Here is a 24,351-nt window from a genome sequence, read left to right on the forward strand (position 1 = left end):
CCACCTAAAATCCACTACTGTAGACCTTGGAGGTTGGTCTGATTCTTCTTGGTTCTGTTAAACCACGGCTCAAAAGCAATGTCTGATTTTCTTGGTTAATTTTCATATAATTTTTATGTATTATTACTTTTGTCAGATTCAAATTATTTCTGTGACCATTGTGGGTTTTTCTTTCATTAACCGAGGAGTACCAACAATTTTGTCCACGTGTGCAGCAGGTGGAGGCTGTGGGGTATCTGCCCTTCACTACCTCTACAGACAGTTCTTGGTACAATCTCCCATCCAGTCCAGAGTTTCACCAGATTGGTCAGTTCAGATGGAGTGGATTCAAATGGATTCAATAAATGGATACAACAAATGAAATGATCAAAACAATCCAGCTTTAATAATCACCCAAATCAATGAGCACCTACAGCACTTCCAGTGTCCACTAAGTAAAGACTAGTTTAACCCTGGAGACAAGTTGTTTATAGCACAGCTGAGTCCCTTTCACAGTTTAACAGCCAAACAATATGAAATGAGCATGAGCACTCTGTAAAGCTACCATTAGCAACCAACTCCCCAAGATAGAACATCATCATCATCATCATCATCATCATTCTCCTCCTCATCATCATCCTCATCTTCATCATCATCCTCATCATCCTCCACATCATCCTCCTCCTCCTCCACATCATCATCCTCATCTTCATCATCCTCCTCCTCCTCCTCATCATCATCCTCATCATCACCATCCTCATCATCCTCATTCTCCTCATCATCATCATTCTCATCCCCATCATCATCATTATCATTATCATCATCATCCTCAACCTCATCCTCATCATCATCATCATCATCCTCCTCCTCCTCCTCCTCCTCCTCCTCATCATCATCATCATCATCATCCTCCACATCATCCTCCTCCTCATCATCATCCTCATCTTCATCCTCATCCTCCTCCACATCATCATCCTCATCATCACCATCCTCATCATTCTCATCCTCATTCTCATCATCATCATCCTCATCATCATCCTCCACATCATCCTCCTCCTCCTCATCATCATCATCATACTCCACATGATCCTCCTCATCTTCATCATCCTCCTCCTCATCATCATCCTCATCATCACCATCCTCATCATCCTCATTCTCCTCATCATCATCATTATCATTATCATCATCATCCTCAACCTCATCCTCATCATCCTCCTCCTCCTCCTCCTCCTCCTCCTCCTCCTCCTCCTCATCATCATCATCATCATCCTCCACATCATCCTCCTCCTCATCATCATCCTCATCTTCATCATCATCCTCATCCTCCTCCACATCATCATCCTCATCATCACCATCCTCATCATTCTCATCCTCATTCTCATCATCATCATCCTCATCATCCTCATCATCATCCTCCACATCATCCTCCTCCTCCTCATCATCATCATCATACTCCACATGATCCTCCTCATCATCATCATCATCATCATCCTCATCATCCTTCACATCATCCTTCACATCATCATCATCATCATCCTCATCATCATGTAATGTGCTGAAGAAGAACCTGGTTTGATTAAAAAAAAAAAAAAAAAAACACGACAAATACTCAAATCAGCCTTTTATTGCCGATCAGTTTTTCAGTCTTATTGAATTTCAAACCTGATGATTCTGGTTTATGATATTTTGAAGAAGACAGAAATAAGAGGGAAAATATTGAAAATGTTCAGTAATAGATGCCAAGCAGGTGAGAGCACATAATGAACATTCAAATCTATAATAGTGACGGAGAAAGGCAGACTGAGAAAAATACAAGCTGATAGTAATTCAGATTCACCTCTGGGCTGATATCCCTGCTCCCTCTTTTGGAAAAAATCAAGGCTACTGTGTCGGTGGTTGAGTCAGCTCTGTCCATATTGGAGTTTCTTTCAGGCCTCGCTGCTGCTGCTTCATTTGTCTTGTGACGTCCAGTTACTGCTCATAGTAATCAGAGAAAGAATGGAAAACATCACATTCCAATTCTTTGTCCTAAAGCAAACTCAAAGAGGAAGATATTTTAATGAATGATATTTTGAGGAATGTATTTTCTTTAGATAAAATGATGTTTCTATCCACTGGTAACTAAAGTAAAAATGATTCTGTACATGTGCTCACTGAGAAAACTCCCTGCATCTGTAGTCCTGCAACCAACCCCCATCTTTAATGTTTTCCACTCGTCCTCAGTCAGAGGAGGGAGGTCCCAGGAACAGGCCAAGTCCTCAACACTTTTCCTATCCTTTTCGGAGAGTCTGGAATTGTTACGATTTCTACGAGGCTCAGACGCAGGAACGAGAAGGAGACCGACTGGTGCAGATGAAAACAGTTTATTTACAAAGGATGAACAATAAACAGAACTGGACTCTATTATCGGAAGCAAAGACAAAACGAAGAAGGCAGTTGACCCAATATCTCCCCTAGAGGTGGGAGGACGACACTAGAATAAGTGTCCAAACCAGAACTCGAACCCGCTACAGGAAACACCTGGGTTGGGATGCAGGAATATATTTACCGGAATCTATAGATTGACTGAATCCAATACCAAAAATACTAGACTCCATACAAGAACCTAAGAACTCTAATTTCACTAGAACTAATGCTCTAACAGAACAATAGCTGGCAAGTCCAAAGAAGCACTAAGAGTCGATGCACTCAAACAGAAATCAGTTAAGAAGCTACAGGAATCAGAATCTATTAAGCTGGGCCACATTCCAAAACCATCTATGAAAGAGTGGTTACTCTGCACACAAAAAAAATAGCCAACCAGAACAAAACTAAGAATACCTCTAGAGAATGCTAGGAGTGAAGCTACGTCTGATTATTTACCGCTACTCCACAGAGAAATGCGAGCTATACTAAGTAGGTGCCAGTCTGGACATGCTTGGAATAAGAACTCAGCTGAAGACCAGGAGAGAGCTGGAGGCCGTGGAGAATGTCTGTAAGAGAGGGAAGGCTGAGGATGGAGCTGGAAGCTGGAGGCTGCAGGGAATGTCTGTGAGAGGTCAGTGAGCCAGGTGACAGTCCTGGGTTGGAGGTGGTAAATCCTGGCTACTGATTGGTTCCTGTGCCTCAGAACAGATGTGCACGAACAGGCGGTAGTCTGACGAGGAAAGACAGAAAGCAGAGGTTACAAAAGGTTCCGTAATTTGTTTGGCTGAACAGGATAAGCAGAGCACTGACTGATTTGCTCAACCATCCGGCATCGAGTGGAGAGAGGCATCTGATTATATTGCAGGAGAGACGTATGCTGATTGGTCTGACTTCTGCTGATTGCTGATGAGGAATCTGGAACACCTGCCGCCACAGCCCTCATACCAGGCAACCTAAAAAAGAAGAAAAAACAGACAGGAGGGGGAAGGAGAGGCCTATCCAGAGCCTGCTGTAGCAAACCTGACAGGAATGTCCTTCAAGCTTCAAAACAAATTAGATTAGAAAATGCCAGATTCTATGTGCAGCTGTAAAAGACCTGAACACTAAATAATAAACGGTGGAACATGGTGGGTCCAGATAAGCTCCACTGTCTTCACAGATGACTGGCATTTGAGTCACTCTACAATCCACATTTTCATTTTTAACATAACAAATGTAATTCATAAAATCCTCATCAGCTCCCAGGCTTGGATTAGTCATCAACATCACTGAGCCCTCAAGGACACTGGATATAGAATAAAAAGGTGGAATAAATAGAACATGGAAGGAAACAGGTTATTGTTTAAATGATCATAGAGTGTGATTGTTCCTCTGATGTCCAGGTCTGGACAGTCCTCCAGTGTAGCAGCTGCAGTTTCAGGACTTCCAGTGAGCAGAACATGAACAACAGCAGGGCTGAGTCCTGAAGACACATGAAGAAAGGAGTGGTCTAACATTCTCCCTGCATGAGGAACACATCACTTTCCACAACAAAGTGAGAGGCTGAGGGCACTAAATGCTCAGGATCTCCTTCAAAAAGCCTTGGAATGCTGGAGTGTGCTGCTGAAGACATAAAACACACACAAACAATAAACAACAGGCTTCCTCCCACAACACAATAACATGCAGGTTAATATTAGTGAGTCTTCACTGCCTCTAGGTGTGAATGTGAGGGAATAGTTGTCAGACTGCATTGTTAGCACAGTGATGCATCAACACATCATAGAAACATGGTGTTCAAAAATCTTTCCTGTCACCTAAAATAAAGTCAACATTTGTGAGGAAGCCACAGACACAAGACACAAACCCTGACTGCAGCTTTTCCATGCATGTAGAGAGAAAAAAGCCAATGACAGCCTCTCCAATAGCAGCGTCTCCTGCAAGACAATGTCAGGTTTATACCATGAAGAAAATGCTCTCAATCATAGGTGTCAAACTCTGGCCTGCAATGTAATTATATTTGTCCTGCAAGGCAAGGTGGGTTTAAATTCTACTGGCATCATATCGATGCTGAAACCATGTTTTATCCAGAGATAGCTGGAGTTATGGGAGCTTTTTATGGAAAAAATTAAATCTGTTAGAATTTGTTGATGAAACGGCAAATTCAGAATCTTATATAAAACTTATGAAAAAAATCATTGACCCGCTTATTTATTGTAAAAATGAAAAATGGATCAATCAATGAGACAACGCTCCATGTCACAAATCACAGAAGACCACAGAATACTGTGGAAAGAGTGATATAGATGTGATGAACTGGCTGCCAAGTCCCCAGACCTTAATCCCATCAGAAAGTTGTGGAGATTTATGGCAAGAAAAGTTTATAATGATGGAAAACAGTTCGATAACAAGGATGATCTGAAAAATTAATTATTAAAGCATGGGACAGAATTGATGAGAAATTTCTGCTTTCTCTGATTCAGAGCCAAAAAGGTGCAGAAGTGACTTTGCATTATGGGACACAATAAATTATTAAGTTCTGATCTTTATGTTGCCATTTTTAATTTTATTTAATCAAATTTAATCCTCAAAGGAAATGTAAAGAACTATAAAGACTAGAACAAAAATATATATATTTTTAGGAGTGAAATGCTTCAAAATAAAGTAAATTTGAAAATATATGATATTCTATATTTAAATTTATACCTGATCTTATCTTTGTGTTCCATGTTGAGTAGAATAAAGCAGATGAATAATAAACAGCTGATATAATGTATGTTTGTAATGAAGAACTCAGAGTCAGGATTTTTAACCACAGCCCTTTATTCTTCTCCATCACACACAAGATGAAGGAAGTTCTCATTTCATCACTAGAACAGGACTGAAACACTCAAATCAGGATCAAGTCTGGCTGCACAAAAACCTGATTTTCACTGGACAATAATGTGTGAAAGTCTGTCAGCAGTTTGTAGATTCACTGCTTCCTCTCTCATTTCACACTGTGTGCAGCTCAAATGCTTTTAGTTCAAGTGAGCATCAGAGGAACACTACATCCTGATATTCACTCTCAACATTTGACTGGAAAAAGACACAAACACCACATTTGGCTCCTGGAATAATCACAACTTCCATCTTTGAAGAGGAACAAGTTTACAAGGAATCATTTAGAAGGATTTGACAAAGAAACACATTTAATCCATGAATGTGGAAACATGTTTCTGAGGGACAGAGTCATGGAGAGACTCAACTATCTGTTTAACACTGTTTCTCTACCAGGAGGAGACTCTGGAGACTCAACTCAGTACACAAACACTGAGGAACCAGACGACCAGAACCCAAATCCAGGATAGAGAGGTTGAGTGAATGTGGTGTTGAAGGTGTGGAGGAGGATCAGAGAGTCAGAGGAGACTCTGTAGAAGGACAGAGTTCCAGCAGGAACGTCCACATAAACTGAAACTCTGTCAGAGACTGAGGAGGAACTGATGGATGTTTGTCTGTTATTGTGTCTGACAGAGTAACCACGATCAGAGCAGCTCAGACTCCAGGACTGATCATTACGTCCAAACAGACAGTCATTACCGCCTCCTTTCCTGCTGATTCCTCTGTAACTCACTGATATATAAACCCATCCTTTCCACTCGGCCTCCCAATAACAGCGACCAGTCACACCAGTTCCACACAGCAGCTGATACCAGTCAAACCTGTCTGGATGATCAGGATACGACTGATCCTCCTTCACAAATGTCACCTTCCTGTTGTTGTCAGACAGTTTGAGGTTTCTGCCGACTGTGTTTGTGTCGACTGTGAGTTGACAGGAATCTGATGGAGAGAACAAACACAACACAGCTGCAGTTATTGATGGATCATGTGATCAGTATTAAAGTTTGATGATGACCTCAGAGATGTGACACTTTGAAGATGCTTGAATGTGCTGCTTTGTTTCCATCAATCCATTAAAACACACTTACACTTCCTCAGACCTGGTGTCAACCATCGGACTCCAGCAGGCGTCACCCTGAAAGGAGGAGGACGGTCAGAGCAGCAGCGACTCTTTCAGCAGCACACATGGACGTTACATGGTTCTCACACTGTTCCACTGATAAAGGACCAGTCCAACATGGAGACACAGACACCTGAATGCAGCATCTCTAAAGTCCTGTCCTGTGCTCGTCACATTCCAGCTCAGTTTACACTCATTATTCAGCTTTACTCATTGATGCTTCCTCTGTTCATGGAGCTAGGCTAACAGTTTACTCTGCTTCCTGTCTTTGAGCTAAGCTAGGCTAACAGTTTACCCTGCTTCCTGTCTTTGAGCTAAGCTAGGCTAACAGTTTACCCTGCTTCCTGTCTTTGTGCTAAGCTAGGCTAACAGTTTACTCTGCTTCCTGTCTTTGAGCTAAGCTAGGCTAACAGTTTACCCTGCTTCCTGTCTTTGTGCTAAGCTAGGCTAACAGCTTACCCTGCTTCCTGTCTTTGAGCTAAGATAGGCTAACAGTTTACCCTATTTCTAGACTTTGTGCTAAAGTAGGCTAACAGCTTACCCTGCTTCCTGTCTTTGTGCTAGCCTAGGCTAACAGTTTACACTGTGTCCTGTCTTTGAGCTAAGCTAGGCTAACAGCTTACATTGCTTCCAGTATTTGTCCTAAGCTAGCCTAACAGTTTACCCTGCTTCCTGTCTTTGAGCCAAGCTAGGCTAACAGTTTAACCTGTTTCTTGAGTTGTGATAAGCTATACTAACAGTTTATCTTGCTTCCTGTCTTTGTGCTAGCCTAGGCTAACAGTTTACACTGCGTCCTGTCTTTGAGCTAAGCTAGGCTAACAGTTTACCCTGCTTCCTGTCTTTGAGCTAAGCTAGGCTAACAGTTTACCCTGCTTCCTGTCTTTGAGCTAAGCTAGGCTAACAGTTTACTCTCCTTCTTGTCTTGTGCTAAGCTAGGCTAGCAGCTTCCCTGCTTCCTTTCTTTGAGCTAAGCTAGGCTAACAGTTTACCCTGCTTCCTGTCTTTGAGCTAAGCTAGGTTAACAGCTTACCCTGTTACCTGTCTTTGTGCTAAACTAGGCTAACAGTTTACCCTATTTCTAGACTTTGTGCTAAAGTAGGCTAACAGCTTACCCTGCGTCCTGTCTTTGAGCTAAGCTAGGCTAACAGCTTACATTGCTTCCAGTATTTGTCCTAAGCTAGGCAAACAGTTTACCCTGCTTCCTGTCTTTGAGCCAAGCTAGGCTAACAGTTTAACCTGTTTCTTGAGTTGTGATAAGCTATACTAACAGTTTATCTTGCTTCCTGTCTTTATGCTAAGCTAGGCTAACAATTTCCCCTCCTTATTGTCTTGTGCTAAGCTTGGCTAACAGTTTACCCTGCTTCCTGTATTTGTGCTAAGCTGTGCTAATGATTGATTCTGCTTCCAGTCTTGTGCTAAGCTAGGCTCTGACTTACGGGTTTTATGATAAGCTGTGCTAACAGTATGGTCCTGCTTGCAGTCATTGTCCTAAGATATGCTAACATTTTTCTATTGATTACAGTTTTTATGCAAAGCGAGGCTAACACCTCCCCCTGCTTCCAGTGTATGCCAGGCCTCTGCTTGCTGTCTTTGTGTTAAGCTAGGCTAAATGTTTCCCTCTGCTTCCAGTCTTTATGCTAAGCTATGCTAACAGCGTCTCTCTGTTTCCACTATTTGGGAAAAGCTAGTCAAACAGATTCCCTCTGCTTCCAGTCTTTGTGCTAAGCTATGCTAACAGTTTCCCTCTGTTTCAACTATTCGGGAAAAGCTAGGCTAACAGGTTCCCTCTGCTTCCAGTCTTTGTGCTAAGCTATGCGAACAGGTTCCCTCTGCTACCAGTATTTGTGCAAAGCTATGCTAACAGCTTCCCTCTGTTTCCACTACAGGAGGTCCTCGACTTATATTCGAGTTTCGTTCCTACAGATTGATGTAAGTAAATTTTTGCTGTAAGTCGGAACTCCAGAGAAAATATAAACAAAGCCATTCTGTGCATCACGATGTCGATGGGTTCTTCATAAAACTCATGGATAAAAACGAATTTCATACATATATGAATCATTTTACAAGAAGATAACAGAATGTGTTTGACTGTTTTTACAACTTTATTTCATAATGTTGATGTTCATCAGTGTTTTGCCCTGTTACGAGCGTTTTATTAAATCTAATTTCACTTCCATGGTGTGTTGCCCTAAAGGCAGAATTATCAATGTACTTTTATTTTAAAATAGCCTTTATTTTGAAGTTGTCTGTTGACAGTTGTCACTTCCTGTCCGCTGTTTTGATGTTTAGCTTTACACACATACGTGCTTTTCTGGATGCGGCTCTCTACTTTGTAAACTCCACAGAGGCAATGTTGTAACTAATTTCATTTTCAGACTTACTGGTTCAGTTCAAAGGATTTATTTACATGTATTTATGTTGTTTTATTCTGTTTAATTGCAGTTTTCACTTTGTAATGTGTATCAAGAGCCACAGTAGAGAAGTCAAGTTTGCTATGACTCACAATTCATTTTACAAGAACGAGTTTAACTAGTTGGACAGCTGCAGCTTTTACGCATCAGAAGAGTCTGACTTATGCTTGGGACCCATAATGAAGGGAAAAAAGTTAGCAAATACAGCAAAATCCAAGGTGGTGTACAACCGGAGAGTAGAAACAAAGCCATCTTACAGCGCTGCCTGACGACGTATTCATCTGCTCTACTAGTTCCAACTAGTTCCACGTAACCAGTTCTGACGTAACGACAAAACGCCGTAGGTCGGGGCCATCATAAACCAAGGACCCCTTGTATTTGGGAAAAGCTAGGCTAACAGGTTCCCCCGATTCCAGCCTAAGTACTATGCTAGGCTAATTGTGTCCCTCTATTTCTACAATTTGGGAAAAGCTATGCTAACAGGTTCCCCCTGATTCCAGTCTTTGTGCTCAGCTATGCTAAAAGTTTCCCTTTGTTTCCAGAGTTTGTGTTAATCAAGGCTAACAGTTTTCTCCTGTTTGATCGGAGTTATTTAGGATGTTAGTTTACAGGAAGTTTACGTAGTGTGGAAAAATAGTCTAGTGATTTATATAAAAGCTCTTGGTAATGCCAGATGTGGTAGTTGTAAATAGCGACACAGATTGATTTATGTATGGGTAGATTTAGCAACAAACCACTAGTAATGCCTGAAATAATGGCCGCTTATGATCCAAGTAAGTGCTGATAGAGTTGAAATGTGCATCAATCTACTAGTAATGCCTTGGGGCTCCAGCAGGGTGTGCACTTTTTCCCTCATTTAATACAGAGGAGCGAGTGGATGAACAGCATGCTGTGTGTTCTATAATTTTTTTCCCTCGCTACCCTCCTTTCTAAGGTAATTGCTGCTGTGTAACAGTGTACTACTAAAAAAAGGCATGTTTGTGACATATGTTCTGTGTCTCAATTGGCATAAGAGTTTGTGTTTTGTGCTTTTGTATTATCTTAAAGAGTTTACAGCAAATCAGTTGAAATGTAAGCTAGCTGCTAGCGACCTTGTGGTCCCGGTTTAAAGTATGACTGTCTACTTAGTTGTTACTAATGTTCAGATAAGTCACGTTTAAAATAATATCTGCTATGGAAAGTTCATGTGTAGTGTTTGTATGTATTTGTTGAATACAGAAGTGGTTTTCTGTGTATTCGCATGAAATTGAACTTAATACAGACAAGCGAGTGGATGAACAGCATGCTGTGTGTTCTATGATATTTTTCCATCACTATCCCCCTTTTTAGGGTGCAACACAGAGCACATCCTTCATCATTAATAGAGGAAAACAAGAACAACCCCAGGTTTCTCTTCAGCACTGTAGCCAGGCTGACAAAGAGTCAGAGCTCTGTTGAACCTTGTATTCCTTGAGCTTTGAGCAGTAACAACTTCATGAGCTTCTTAACAAACAAAATTATTACGATTAGAGAAAAAATTAATCTGGCCCTTCCTGCAAATGTCACAGATGTATCATCGAGTACAGATACTTTAGAATTGGCTGTAAGACCAGATGGATATTTAGAATTTTTCACTCCCATACGTCTCTCTGAACTAATTTCAATAGTTTCTACATCCAAACCATCAACATGTCTTTTAGATCCTATCCCAACTAGACTGTTCAAGGAGGCTTTACCTTTAATTAATTCCTCAATGTTAGATCTGATTAATCTCTCTCTAGTAACAGGTTATGTACCACAGGCTTTTAAGGTTGCTGGAATCAAACCTTTACTTAAAAAGCCCACTCTAGATCCAGATGTTTTAGCCAACTATAGACCAATTTCTAACCTCCCATTTCTCTCTAAAATTCTAGAAAGAACAGTTGCAAATCAATTATGTGAACATTTACAAAGGAATAGCTTGTTTGAAGAGTTTCAGTCAGGCTTCAGAGTGCATCATAGTACAGAAACAGCTCTGGTGAAAGTTACTAATGACCTTCTCATAGCGTCAGATAATGGACTGGTCTCGATACTTATTTTGTTCGACCTTAGTGCAGCATTCGATACAATCGACCACAGACTTTTATTACAGCGACTAGAACATTGTATTGGCATTAAAGGGACAGCACTGGACTGGTTTAAATCCTACTTATCAGACAGGTTCCAGTTTGTGCATGTCAACAATGACTCTTCTGAGCATACTAGGGTTAATCATGGAGTTCCTCAGGGTTCTGTCTTAGGACCAATACTGTTCACATTATACATGCTTCCCTTAGGCAACATTATTAGGAAGCACTGTATTAATGTCCATTGTTACGCTGACGACACTCAGTTGTATTTATCTATGAAGCCAGATGAAACTAATCAGCTAGCTAGACTGCAAGATTGTCTTAAGGACATAAAGACCTGGATGACCTATAATTTCTTACTACTAAATTCAGACAAGACTGAAGTCACTGTATTTGGCCCCAAACATCTTAGAAAATTGCTTTCAAAGCATATAGTTCCTCTGGATGGCATTACATTGGCCTCCAGTACTACTGTGAGGAACCTCGGTGTTATCTTTGACCAGGACATGTCCTTTAACTCGCACATAAAACAAATCTGTAGGACTTCCTTTTTCCACCTGAGAAATATTGTGAAAATCAGGAACATCCTGTCTCAGAGTGATGCAGAAAAACTAGTCCATGCATTTGTTACTTCTAGGCTTGACTACTGTAATTCCTTATTATCACGTTGTCCCAAAAGCTCTCTGAAACATCTACAGCTGATCCAAAATGCTGCAGCCAGAGTACTGACAGGAGTTAGCAAGAGAGATCATATTTCTCCTATGCTTGTTTCTCTTCATTGGCTTCCTGTTACATCTAGAATAGAATTCAAAATCCTTCTTCTGACATACACTATACTGCCAAAAGTATTGGCTCACCCATCCAAATAATCAGCATCAGGTGTTCCAATCACTTCCATGGCCACAAGTGTATAAAATCAAGCACCTAGGCATGCAGACTGCTTTTCCAAACATTTGTGAAAGAATGGCTCGCTCTCAGGAGCTCAGTGAATTCCAGCGTGGAACTGTGATAGGATGCCACCTGTGCAACAAATCCAGTCGTGACATTTCCTGGTTCCTAAATATTCCACAGTCAACTGTCAGCTGTATTATAAGAAAGTGGAAGTGTGTAGGAACGACAGCAACTCTGCCACCAAGTGGCAGGACACGTAAACTGACGGAGCGGGGTCAGTGGATGCTGAGGAGCATAGTGCCAAGAGGTGGCCAACTTTCTGCAGAGTCAAACGCTACAGACCTTCAAACTTCATGTGGCCTTGAGATTAGCTCTAGAACAGTGCTTCAGCAGAGAGCTTCATGGAATGGGTTTCCATGACCGAGCAGCTGCATCCAAGCCATACATCACCAAGTGCAATGCAAAGCGTGGGATGCAGTGGTGTAAAGCAGCCACCACTGGACTCTACAGCAGTGGAGACACCTTCTCTGGAGTGACCAATCACGCTTCTCCATCTGGCAATCTGATGGACCAGTCTGGGTTTGGTGGTTGCCAGGAGAACCATACTTGTGGGACTGCATTGTGCCAAGTGTAAAGTTTGGTGGAGGGGGGATTATGGTGTGGGCTTGTTTTTCAGGAGCTGGGCTTGGACCCTTAGTTCCACTGAAAGGAACTCTGAATGCTTCAGCATACCAAGACATTTTGGACAATTCCATGCTCCCAACTTTGTGGGAACAGTTTGGAGCTGGTCCCTTCCTCTTCCAACATGACTGTGCACCAGTGCACAAAGCAAGGTCCATAAAGACATGGATGACAGAGTCTGGTGTGGATGAACTTGACTGGCCTGCACAGAGTCCTGACCTCAACCCCATAGAACACCTTTGGGATGAATTAGAGCAGAGACTGAGAGCCAGGCCTTCTGGTCCAACATCAGTGTGTGACCTCACAAATGCACTTCTGGAAGAATGGTCAAAAATTCCCATAAACACACTCCTAAACCTTGTGGACAGCCTTCCCAGAAGAGTTGAAGCTGTTCTAGCTGCAAAGGGTGGACCGACGTCATACTGAACCCTATAGATTAGGAATGGGATGTCACTTACGTTCATATGTCAGTCAAGGCAGGTGAGCAAATATTTTTGGCAATATAGTGTATTTTATGCCAGAGCCGTACACCATAGCAGTAGTATGAACCAGTTTCAATGTTGGCTTGTACTTTGTATGTTTCATCGATGTTACTCTGATCATCCATGTATTCCAATGTGTGTTATATGTTTCCTTGTCTACCATCCCCTCTACCTCTTCTGTCCCTCTCAACCAGCCAGCCAGCAGCAGATGGGTCCCCCCGTATGAGTCGGGTTCTGCTCAAAGTTTTTTCCTGTTAAAGAGAGTTTATTCTTAACACTGTCTCCTTACAGCTGCTCTGGGGGTACATATGGTTTCTGTAAAGCGTCTCGAGACAATCTGAATTGTAACTGGAGCTATATGAATAAAATTTAACTGAAATGAATTGAATATGATGTTTTTGTGCTAAGCTCGGCTAACAGGTTCCCTTCAGTCATGGTGCGTAGCTGAACTAACAGTGTTCTTCTGCTTCCACTCTTTGTTGTGAGCTGATAGTTTCCTGAGAGTGTCTGTCTGTCTGTACCTGAGAGTGTCTGTCTGTCTGTCTGTACCTGAGAGTGTCTGTCTGTCTGTACCTGAGAGTTTCCAGTCTACAGTCTGGATCCTCCACTTTAGCTCTCAGCATCTTCTCTCCTGAGTCTCCTGGATGGTTGTAGCTCAGGTCCAGCTCTCTCAGATTTGAGGTCTTGAAGCTCAGAGCTGAGGCCAGAGAAGCACAACCTTCCTCTGTGACCAGACAGCCTGACAGCCTGCACACACAAAACAACACAAACCTGATGGACAACACTTGGATGGATGTTTCTCACTCTTTCTGTCCTTCTTTGTCTTTCAGATACATTTTGCTGCACATTTCATGCGTCTCAAGCAAATCAACAATCTCAACAATGATTAGTGGGATTTAATCATGTCAAAAATAAACCCTGACAAAGTCCTGCACAAGTTGAGTAAAAGCTCATTTGATGAATCCCATCAGCAGAAATGATTCTACTCAGGTTAGCTGTTTATCCACTGATAGAAATCACATCAGTTTCAAAGTGTGAGTCCTGACCTGAGAGCTTCCAGTTTACAGTGTGGACTCTCCAGTCCAGCAGAAAGACTCTCCACTCCTGAATCCTGCAGGTTGTTGTTACTCAGGTCCAGCTCTGTCACACTGGAGGACTGGGAGCTGAGGACTGAGGACAGAGCTCCACAGCTTCTCTCTGACAGATTACAGCCACTCAGTCTGAAGAGACAAAGAAAAGAAGTAATACATTAAGTTCAGTATTTTCTGTCTTGTTGAAAAGACAGCAGTGAATTTAACAACAAATACATCCCACTATGTCCAGAATACAGCAGTGCTGAGGACAGTCCTCTGAAATATTATTTAAATGTGAAAATAATCCAAAGTGTAGCACATTACAGTAATCAGATTACTTTGAAGCTGAGCAGAAAAGTATTTGATCTGATTAAAAAACAAACTGACAGTTTAGATTTACTAAATGAAGAATACAGGCCAAACAGCAAGAAATGAATCCAATAAAGGTCAGTACATCTTTCATTACTGTCATTAGAATGTTGGATTTTTTCACTATTTTCTATGTCCACCTTTATTTTTGATGACACATTTAATCCTCCTCAGCATGAAGAAACCACATTTCTACAGAGATGTTCCACCATCTTCAGAGACTATGTCTTCATCTGCTCTTTGTTGGAGGGTTTGTGTTGCTCTACCTTTGTCTTTAAAATACCCCAAAGTTGGTCTGTTGGATTCAAATCAAGACACACACTTGGACAAGTCACAGTTTGGACTTTTTCCTTCTTTACAATCTGAAAAATAGTCAATTTGATGCTGATGGCAGCGATTAAATCACTGTCAGACTCGGTTACATCTCTGATGTTGTTACAGAACAAACGTCTTCTGATCTCCAGTCCTTGTTCTTCAGGTTCCTTCACTTCTACTTGTGCTGTTGAGACTCATGCTTTGGTTTTCACTGACACATGAATCCCACTGGAACCAAACTAAGGATCTCCAAACTCATGTGTTTAAACTGTTTATCTCCACTCTTGATGAAGTCTGGACTCCTCATCGCATCAGTGAGCTGGACTCTTCATTCTCTCTCAGTCTCAGGAGACACTCTGCTGCCCAGTGATTGGCTCTCAGTCCCTACAGTCTGAAAGGAACCAACAACCTTTTAACAGCCTCACATCTGAAAAGGGTCATAGGGTCCCTATGAGGGTGTTGCTCCTCTTCAGGGAGAGCAGAGAGACCATGAACCTCACCACAGGTGGGATGGATGTTCTATCCTTCACCAACACTTCAGTTGATGGGACTCAGCCATCAGCAGCAGGAAGACTGGACTGACCTTACCCACAGACCAGAGGACATGAGGACACTGCTTATCAACAGTCATGATGACTGTCCTCACCTGCAGGGCTGCTGCTGCTTCACTCCATCATTTCTGACAGACCTGGAGTCCTGGAAGCTGCTGGTCCAGGAAGTCTTTCCAAAAATCTTCAGCCAGTATCTGAGTATGTTGTCATGTTCTTCAACCCAAAATCTCAATTCCTCATAAACCACCTGAGGTAGGGACGTGTCCTGCCGCCCAGTGAAGACAGAGTTGGGAGTGATGGGATCAGGATCCATACATCTGAGGAGGTGAACCCAAGAGGATCTGAACTGAGGATCCCTTTGATCTCAGTGGAGACAGAAGACAACACTGCTTCAGTGGCTGTTTCGGCTCCAATGGTGAGAAGGAATTGGACCTGAACCTCAAATAAGAATGTAAACAACAGTCCAACTGTCCACCAGCTGAACTGCACTGAGTTCAGTCATTGAACAACCTGAACATTCTACAGTTTCATTGATCTAGTCAGGAGAAAACAACCTGGAGAAGATCCACAAAACAAGTTCAAGTGTGAACATGAAATGTTTGTTCTGGTGTTTCCTTTTCGTCAAAGTCTATCTAAAACATTCTATTTTGTGAAACAGTGGAAACTAAAACAGAACCTGGAACCAAGACTTCACAGGTTCTTCCAGGTTCTGGTTCTGTGATGCAGGTTCCAGGTTGTTCAGTTCCTGTAGTGGAAGAGGCCTCATGAAGAGAAACTAGTGCTAAAGGTCAGTAACAGAACTGATCTGAGTCATACAAATACAGAAAACCTCCCACCTCAGCTGTTCTGCTCATCATGAATAAAAACACATTTTAAATGGTCATCAGTTGAACAGGTTGATGAGTCCTGACCTGAGAGCTTCCAGTTTACAGTGTGGACTCTCCAGTCCAGCAGAAAGACTCTCCACTCCTGAATCCTGCAGGTTGTTGTTAGTCAGGTCCAGCCCTGTCACACTGGAGGACTGGGAGCTGAGGACTGAGGACAGAGCTCCACAGCTTCTCTCTGACAGATTACAGCCACTCAGTCTGAAGAGACAAAAAGCAGATTATACTGATGAAACTGCAGCAAAAGGAAAAAGGATCTTCAGTCTCCAACTACTTACACAACTTTCTTGGAGGCTTTGACCACTGGCAGCAGCCTCAGAAGAGCCTCCTCTGAAGCAGAGTATTTCTTCAGGTCAAACGCGTCCAGATCTTCTCCTGATGACAGTAAGATGAAGACCAGAGCTGACCACTGAGCAGGAGACAGTTTATCTGTGGACAGACGTCCTGATCTCAGGGACTGTTGGATCTCCTCCTCTAGAGAAACATCCTTCAGTTCATTCAGACAGTGGAACAGATTGATGATTCTCTCTATAGACACATTCTCACTGATCTTCTCCTTGATGTACGCCACTGTTTTCTGATTGGTCTGTGAGCTACTTCCTGTCTGTGTCAGCAGGCCTCGTAGGAGATTCTGATTGGTCGGCAGTGATAGACCGAGGAGGAAGCGCAGGAACAAGTCCAGGTGTCCGTTTGGACTCTGTAAGGCCTCGTCCACAGCTCTCTGGTAGAAAACTGTTGGATCAGGTTTGTTGGAGGTTGTTTGTTGTTGTTTTTCCAGCAGGTTGATTCCAGAGGTGATGAAGGTCTGATGGACATGAAGAGCAGCCAGAAACTCCTGAACACTCAGATGGACGAAGCAGAACACCTTGTCCTGGTACAGTCCACTCTCCTCTTTAAAGATCTGTGTCAACACTCCTGAGTACACTGAGGCTGCTTCCACATCGATGCCACACTCTGTCAGGTCGGACTCATAGAAGATCAGGTTTCCTTTCTGCAGCTGATTAAAAGCCAGTTTTCCCAGAGACTCAATCATCCTCCTGCTGTCTTCACTCCAGTGTGGATCTGTCTCAGCTCCTCCATCATACTTGACCTTCTTGACTTTGGCTTGAACCACCAGGTGGTGGATGAACATCTCAGTCAGGGTTCTGGGCAGATCTCCTCCCTCTCTGGTTCTCAGCAGCTCCTCCAGAACTGTAGCAGTGATCCAGCAGAACACTGGGATGTGGCACATGATGTGGAGGCTTCGTGACTTCTTCATGTGGGAGATGATTGTCTTGGCCTGCTTCTTATTTCTGAATCTCTTCCAGAAGTACTCCTCCTTCTGTGGGTCGGTGAACCCTCTGACCTCCGTCACCATGTCCACACAGTCAGGAGGGATCTGATTGGCTGCTGCAGGTCGTGTGGTTATCCAGAGGCGAGCAAAGGGAAGCAGCTTCCCCGATCAGGTTTGTCAGCAGCACATCCACTGAGGTGGACTCTGTAACATCAGTCAGGACCTCATTGTTGTGGAAGTCCAGAGGAAGGCGACACTCATCCAGACCGTCAAAGATCAACACAACCTGGAAGTCTTCAAACTTGCACATTCCTGCTGCTTTGGTTTCAATGAAGAAGTGATGAACAAGTTCCATCAAGCTGAACTTTCTCCCCTTCACCACATTCAGCTCTCTGAAAGTCAATGGAAACATGAAGTGGATGTCCTGGTTGCTTTTGTCTTCAGCCCAGTCCAGAGTCAACTTCTGTGTTAACACTGTTTTCCCGATGCCAGCCACTCCCTTTGTCATCACTGTTCTGATTGGTCCATCTCTTCCAGGTGAGCTTTTCAGGATGTCTTCTGGTCTGATGCTTGTTTCTGCTCTGTCTGCTTTCCTGGATGCTGCTTCAATCTGTCTGACCTCATGTTCATCATTGACCTCTGCAGTCCCTCCCTCTGTGATGTACAGCTCTGTGTAGATCTCATTCAGGAGGGTCTGCTGTCCTGCTTTAGCGATGCCCTCAAACACTCTCTGGAACTTCTTCTTCAGACCACATTTAAGTTCACGTCCACAAACTGCAGGAAGTTCTGAATGAAAACACAAGAAAGAAAGAGTGAAGTAGAAGTAACCTGGATATTAAAGCACCAAAGCAGCAATAAAGTGAAGGTGACAGTTTGTCCCCCTAAAAACTGATTGTGTGAAGATATTCTGAGACTTTAGTAAATGTTCTGTTGATCAGCAGCTTCAGTCTTTCCACAAATCCTCTTACTGCTCTGCAGACAGTCAGCCAGCTTCTCCTGCTTCATCCTCCTCAGGAACAACACTGTGATCTGCTGAAACATCTCTCTGCTGCTCCTCTGCTCTTCATCATCACCCTCCAACTCCTCCTCATCCTCCCTCTGACTCTCTGAGGAGCATTCTGGGTAATCTGGACTCACAACCTTCTGCATCTTCTTCAGCTCCTTCTTCACAAAAGTCACCATGTTGTCCTCCAGCAGCTGGAACAGAGAAATGTGTCAATGAGTCCATCAGAGTCAAATCATGGAGCCAAACATCAGATCCATGTTGGACACACTGACAGTCCACTGGTCTACAAAGAGCAGCATGGAGACGCTTGAACACAACAGATGGAGAACAACTTGTTGTCCATGAACTCACCATGAATATGGAGTCCAGGTGATGCTGCTGGACAGACTGAGCTCTGGGAACCTCTGAGTTCTGCTGCTCCACTCTGTGGATCAACATCAACAGTTAACTCTCACTTTATCACACAGAGACAAACACCAGCTGAAGGTCCATGATGTTCATTAGAGATTACAACATGAGTCTGTTTTCCACTGCAGGAACTTTCTCTTCATTTTGGCTCATCATCAATCTTTCTTCTGACCACAGGAACCGTCCCTGTAGAACCTCTTTCAGGACTGTTTCTAGGAGTTCAAAGTTCCTACTCCAGGGTTGGAACTTCTGAGAGAACATGGAAAACTGCTCTGTAGGTCTGGATGCTGACTGATTAAACTCAGAGAGGACAAGAAGAACCATTTTTCTGTCCTCTCCATCCTGGTCCAGCATCAGTCGTCTCCATCAACAATGTAGAGTTCACCCTATAGGCTAACATGCAGGCTAACATACAGGCTAAAATGTTGGCTAACATTTAGACTAACATGTAGGCTAACATACAGGTTATCAAGGCTTATATGATCACAGAACTGGACTTTTGTCCAGTAAAACTATTTATTGATATTTTAGTGAACTCAGAGTTCTTGCTGTGATCCACCTGGTTCTGTTTTTAATGTCTCTGTGGATGATGTTCACGTTATTAGCATCACTTCTTCAAAATATTTGTTCTGTTTGATGAGGAGCCAATCTATTATCAAACTAGCAGCTCTGAAACCTTGTTCTGAACATCTTACCCCTCTGCAGGAGGACCTTGTTCTCCTTTAAAAACAATAGGAAAATCCTTAGACCGGTCACTCTTGAAGGACACACAGCTGGATGGAGGTCCAGGTTCAGGTTCAGGTCCAGAGGACACTGGTTTCTGATGGATTCTGGTAGATAAAGAAGAAGATCACCAGGAAGGAGAATTCCCCTTAAATTCTCTTAGAAACCATGGTGTCAGGATCTGTGCACCTCCTTTCCCCCTCTAACCTTCTCTGAGAACTTCTTCCTAACCAACAGCACCTGAGCAGAGGCTGGTTCTCCTGCCTCCAATCAACTCTCTTCTCAATCAAACTCCAGTTCAGACTTCACTCTCTGCCAGACCGTCAGTCTTGACTCATCTCTCCACCGGTTTCCCTGCATTGACCTCATTCATTCCTGATTCAGTGTGTTCTTGTGTTTCTGGTTAGTGTTCTCCTGTAGTCTTGTTCTACTTGGTTCTGTTCAGCTTTAGTCTTTGCAGTATAGCTGGTTGTGTCTCCAGTCGTAGTATTGTGTATTTTGTGTTTCCTTCGTCTCCCTTTGAGTTTCATGTTTTGGTGTTCAGTTTCTGTTAACTTCATCTTTAGCTGGGTTTTGATTAGTTTCCTGTTCTCTGTAGCTCACTCCCCTGGCTTGTTTGCTTTACCTGATTGTATAGAGCTGTACTCCTGGTTATTTTCACATCCTGTAAATAAACTCCTGCTTCACTTAGTCTCTGGTTTGCTTGTCCTCACTAGTGTATTCTCCCTTGCCAAGACAAGTTGTGACACATGGAGGTTGTAGCAGAGTTTCAGAGGGATTTAATGTTGGAATATATCTGGAACAACTGACAGAACATTTGACACAACAGTCAGTAGTTAAATGTCTTTGAAGAAGATGGAAGTTAAACATTAATGTTAAACTAAAGCTGGTATCAGTGATGAGGCCTTCAAGTTCATCAAGGTGGGATGATAGTTCCAGAACTTTGCTTTTTCACCTCCATCGCTCACTGATGGAACAAATCAGTTTGTCTGAACTTTGTGGTTCAGAACATGATGTTTCGTCTGATTTACATCACTTCATGTGGTGCTAGAAAACATGATGCTGCTGAGCCTCATGTGTAGAACACAGCATGTAAATCTCATTTAAATAGTTCTCATTGTCTCCTAAGGCTGACTTGCTGTGTCCAGTAGGTGGCGCTGTGACTAGAACTCAGTGCTGAGATGTAGATGTCCTTCAATAAAGTCACAATTCTGTTAACTTTGCATCAAAGAGCTCCTGAGATGACACCGACCTACCTATGAAAGCTGAATAGTGCCCAAATCCCAAAGCAGCTGATGATGAACGTCTACAACTGTGCCATCAGCAGTGTTTTAACATACAGGTTCTTAGTGTGGTTCTCCAGCTGCACTAAAGCTGACCAACAGCCACTCCAGCGGGTGGTAAAGACAGCAGGAAAGATCACTGGGATTACTCTCCCAGAGATCAGTACCATCTATACCACCCACTGTCTGAGGATAGTGCACATCATGCATGATCATCACCACCCAGCGCATCACCTCTTCCACCTGCTGCCTTCAGGTAGAAGGTCCAGGTCCATAAGAGCCCAAACCACCAGACTAGCCCACAGCCTGTATCCTTAGGCAGTGAGGCTGCTAAACTGTTACCCCCCACCTCCTCTCTTTGCCCCATCCACAGACACTCACCCTACCCCACTGTTACAACAGCTGTGAACTGGACTCTGCATTTTGTCAATCAAACATCAAATAACTGTCTGTTCCCTCTGTGTGCTGCAGTACCACTGTCACTGCTCATATTTATGGATTTGTGCCTGCACTAAATAATTAAATTATATGTTATTGTGTGTTAATTTTACACAGTGGGTGTTTATGGGACTGGGAGAAGGGACTTGCACCATCATTGCACTTTATATCATGGCTATGCAGTGTATGACATGATCTGAATGAAATTTCATTGTTTTATTGACAATGGCAATAAAAGATTGAATTGAATTGACCACATCTGAAGTTGTTCTGATTAGTTCTCTATATTGAGGTAAAAACTCTGATCTTGAACTATAGGAGGCGCTATCGAGCCATGCTGCCACACAGACACCAAAGAACCATAAAAAATAAAGAGTTCCACCACTACAGAGGCATGTGGAAACTTTCAGGAGATTTAAAGCAGAACAACATCAAGGACATTAATATTAATAATATTAATAATGACAGCAACATATATGAGAGGACATGAAGCTCTGATTACACGAGATGAAAACTAATCTGGGTTTAAGAAAATATCGGACAATGTATTTCTGGAAAATCAGTGAAGAGATTATTTAACCTTTGGTCAAAAGTGTATGTTCTGAACATCTTACCCTTCTGTAGCAGGACCTTGTTCTCCTTTAAATGTATTAGGATTTTTCATAGACTGGTCACTCTTGAAGGACACACAGCTGGATGCAGGTCCATGTCCATGTCCAGGTGGATTCCTGTGAATAATGATGCAGCAGTGATGTGATGCTGAGCTCTGACATGCACCAGAGTCCTGGACAGTTAGAGATGCTGGTCTCACCTCTGAGCTTTGCTCTGGTTCTCCTGTTCCCCACACAGAGAGCTTTTAGAGGGAGGGACTCCCTCCTCTCTGTCCTCACACTCATCCATGCTGCTCAACTCACAGCAGCTCACACACACTTTCTACCTTCACCTGCACAGGAAACAAACATCATTGATCCACTCAAATCCTCCTGGAAAAGATCAGCTGCTGCACTTCTACTATCAGTCCAGCAGATGGAGTCATGGAGCTGCAGAGACTCACCCACAAACCCAAAGTCAAAAAGACACCATGCAGTTTGGATTGTGAACAAACAAAGAAACATCAGCAGCTCATCAAACTGACTCAAGTCCATCAATAATCTCATAGAAATATTGACTGATTGCAGTCAATCAATAACCTAATAATCATATTGATCCATGTTTAAACAGCAGTCATCCAAAGTTTGTGCTGAAATAAGAAGTGAACATGTAGAAACATCACAGAGCAGAAACAAACAGCAACATTACTGAAGTTAAAGCAGCAAACAAAGCAAACTTAGACTTTATTCAAAGCGCTGAAGAAGAAGAAGAAAGTTTCCAGTCCACTGCTGGACGCTCAGACAGGTGATCTGTTTCCTGGAACCAGTCAGGACTCCACCTATGAGGAAGCAGCAGGCAGACTTTCACAATAAGAGCACATTTTACAGGCTGATTCCCACTCATTTCATGTGACGGATTATTTCAACATTCAACCTTTTTCCTGTTAAAGACCAACAAATGGACTGAGTCTAATTAAAACCTGACTGAAGGAGCAGCAGAGTCACAAACTGCAGGTTCTGATCAACACACTGCTTCCTCCAGCAGCCACAAACTGACCGTCCACCACTTTCACTCTGATTTCTAACCACTGATTCAGGATCTGGAATGTTGGACAAGCAGATCAATCAATCAATCAATCAATCAATCAATCAATCAATCAATCAATCAATCAAGATTTATTTATAGAGCACTTTACAACACTCAAACGTGACCAAAGTGCTTTCCAGTTAAAATCAAACAATAAAATTAGAATAAAAGCAAATTAAAATAAAGGAACATTAGAACACATGTCAACAAATAAAATCAAGATAAAATAAGATAAAATAAAATAAAATGTCCCCACATTACTGAGGCCAAAGTCAGTGATGGTGCGCATGTCAGGAGGCAGTTTGTTCCAAAGTCTTGGTCCAGCGACTGAAAAGGCTCCATCACCCCAGTGTTTGTACCCGGCCCTAGGAACTTCCAGAAACAGCTGTTTAGAGGACCTTAACGCCCTGTCAGGGTTTCGGACAGAAAGAAGTTCCCTTAAATAAATAGGCGCAAGGCTGTGGAGGGCTTTAAAAATGAAAAGCAAAATTTTAAAATCTATCCTAAAAGAAACTGGAAGCCAGTGGAGGGAAAAGAGGACCGGGGTGATGTGCTGACGCCTTGAAGTGTTCGTCAGGAAACGGGCTGCCGCATTTTGCACCAACTGGAGGTGGCTCAGGGCTGACTGGGAAACACCAACATAAAGAGCGTTGCAATAGTCTATTCGTGAGCTGATAAAAGCATGAATAGTCCTTTCAAGGTCGGTGCGATTTAAAAAAGGCTTTACTTTAGATAAAAGACGTAATTGATAAAAACTCGCTCTGACCACGTTGTCGATCTGTTTGACGAATGTAAAACTGCTGTCAAAAGGAACCCCAAGGTTCTTTACAGACGGTTTTAGCTTTGAAAACACAGAGTCCAAAGCCGCAAGAACATTGTCACCAAATAAAATGAACTCAGTCTTGTCCTCATTTAGATGGAGGAAATTTTTCCCCAGCCATGACTTGATGTCATTGATGCAGTGTGTGAGGGACTGAAGAGCACCACTTTTGTTTGGGAACTGGAAATCATCGGCGTAGCAGTGAAATGCTAAATTATGCCTTGCTATAATTGACCCCAGTGGCAACATATACAATGAAAATAGCAAAGGGCCCAAAATGGAGCCCTGGGGAACTCCACAAAACAAAGAGGCAACAGAGGAGGAGAAGTCGCCAATCATTACAGAAAAAGTCCTGCAGCAGATGGAATCAGTTCTGATTATGGGGGAGTTGGAATATGAAGAAAAACTAAGGAGTCATTTAAAGTTTCATCTCTGCGCCTCAAACCCCCAGTCAGAGCAGGTTTTCATGTTTGACAACTACATTCTACATGAGACAAACTGAGACAAAACTACGGAAAAAAAGACTGAAAATGACAGATATTGAAAGAATTAGGACATAAAATGACACAAAAGAAACATAGACTGGTAAAAATTAGACAAATTAAGACACAAAAT

At 42.6% G+C, this 24,351-nt stretch overlaps 1 protein-coding gene across 1 annotated transcript; it reads right to left on the reverse strand.

Moving 5' to 3' along the window:
• Nucleotides 1–1,588: 1,588 nt before the first annotated feature.
• On the reverse strand, nucleotides 1,589–22,839 carry LOC111586169 (NACHT, LRR and PYD domains-containing protein 3-like). Its single transcript, XM_055008581.1, is given in 12 exon segments — nucleotides 1,589–6,183; nucleotides 6,333–6,379; nucleotides 13,490–13,663; nucleotides 13,963–14,136; nucleotides 16,136–16,309; nucleotides 16,387–17,547; nucleotides 17,549–18,167; nucleotides 18,350–18,578; nucleotides 18,739–18,811; nucleotides 19,491–19,625; nucleotides 21,854–21,967; nucleotides 22,051–22,839. Coding segments are annotated over 12 exon segments (3,510 nt in total). The 5' UTR covers nucleotides 22,140–22,839; the 3' UTR covers nucleotides 1,589–5,662.
• Nucleotides 22,840–24,351: the final 1,512 nt, after the last annotated feature.

Source organism: Amphiprion ocellaris, chromosome 24 (assembly GCF_022539595.1).
Source record: "Amphiprion ocellaris isolate individual 3 ecotype Okinawa chromosome 24, ASM2253959v1, whole genome shotgun sequence".
In the NCBI taxonomy this organism is placed as follows: Eukaryota; Metazoa; Chordata; class Actinopteri; family Pomacentridae; genus Amphiprion; species Amphiprion ocellaris.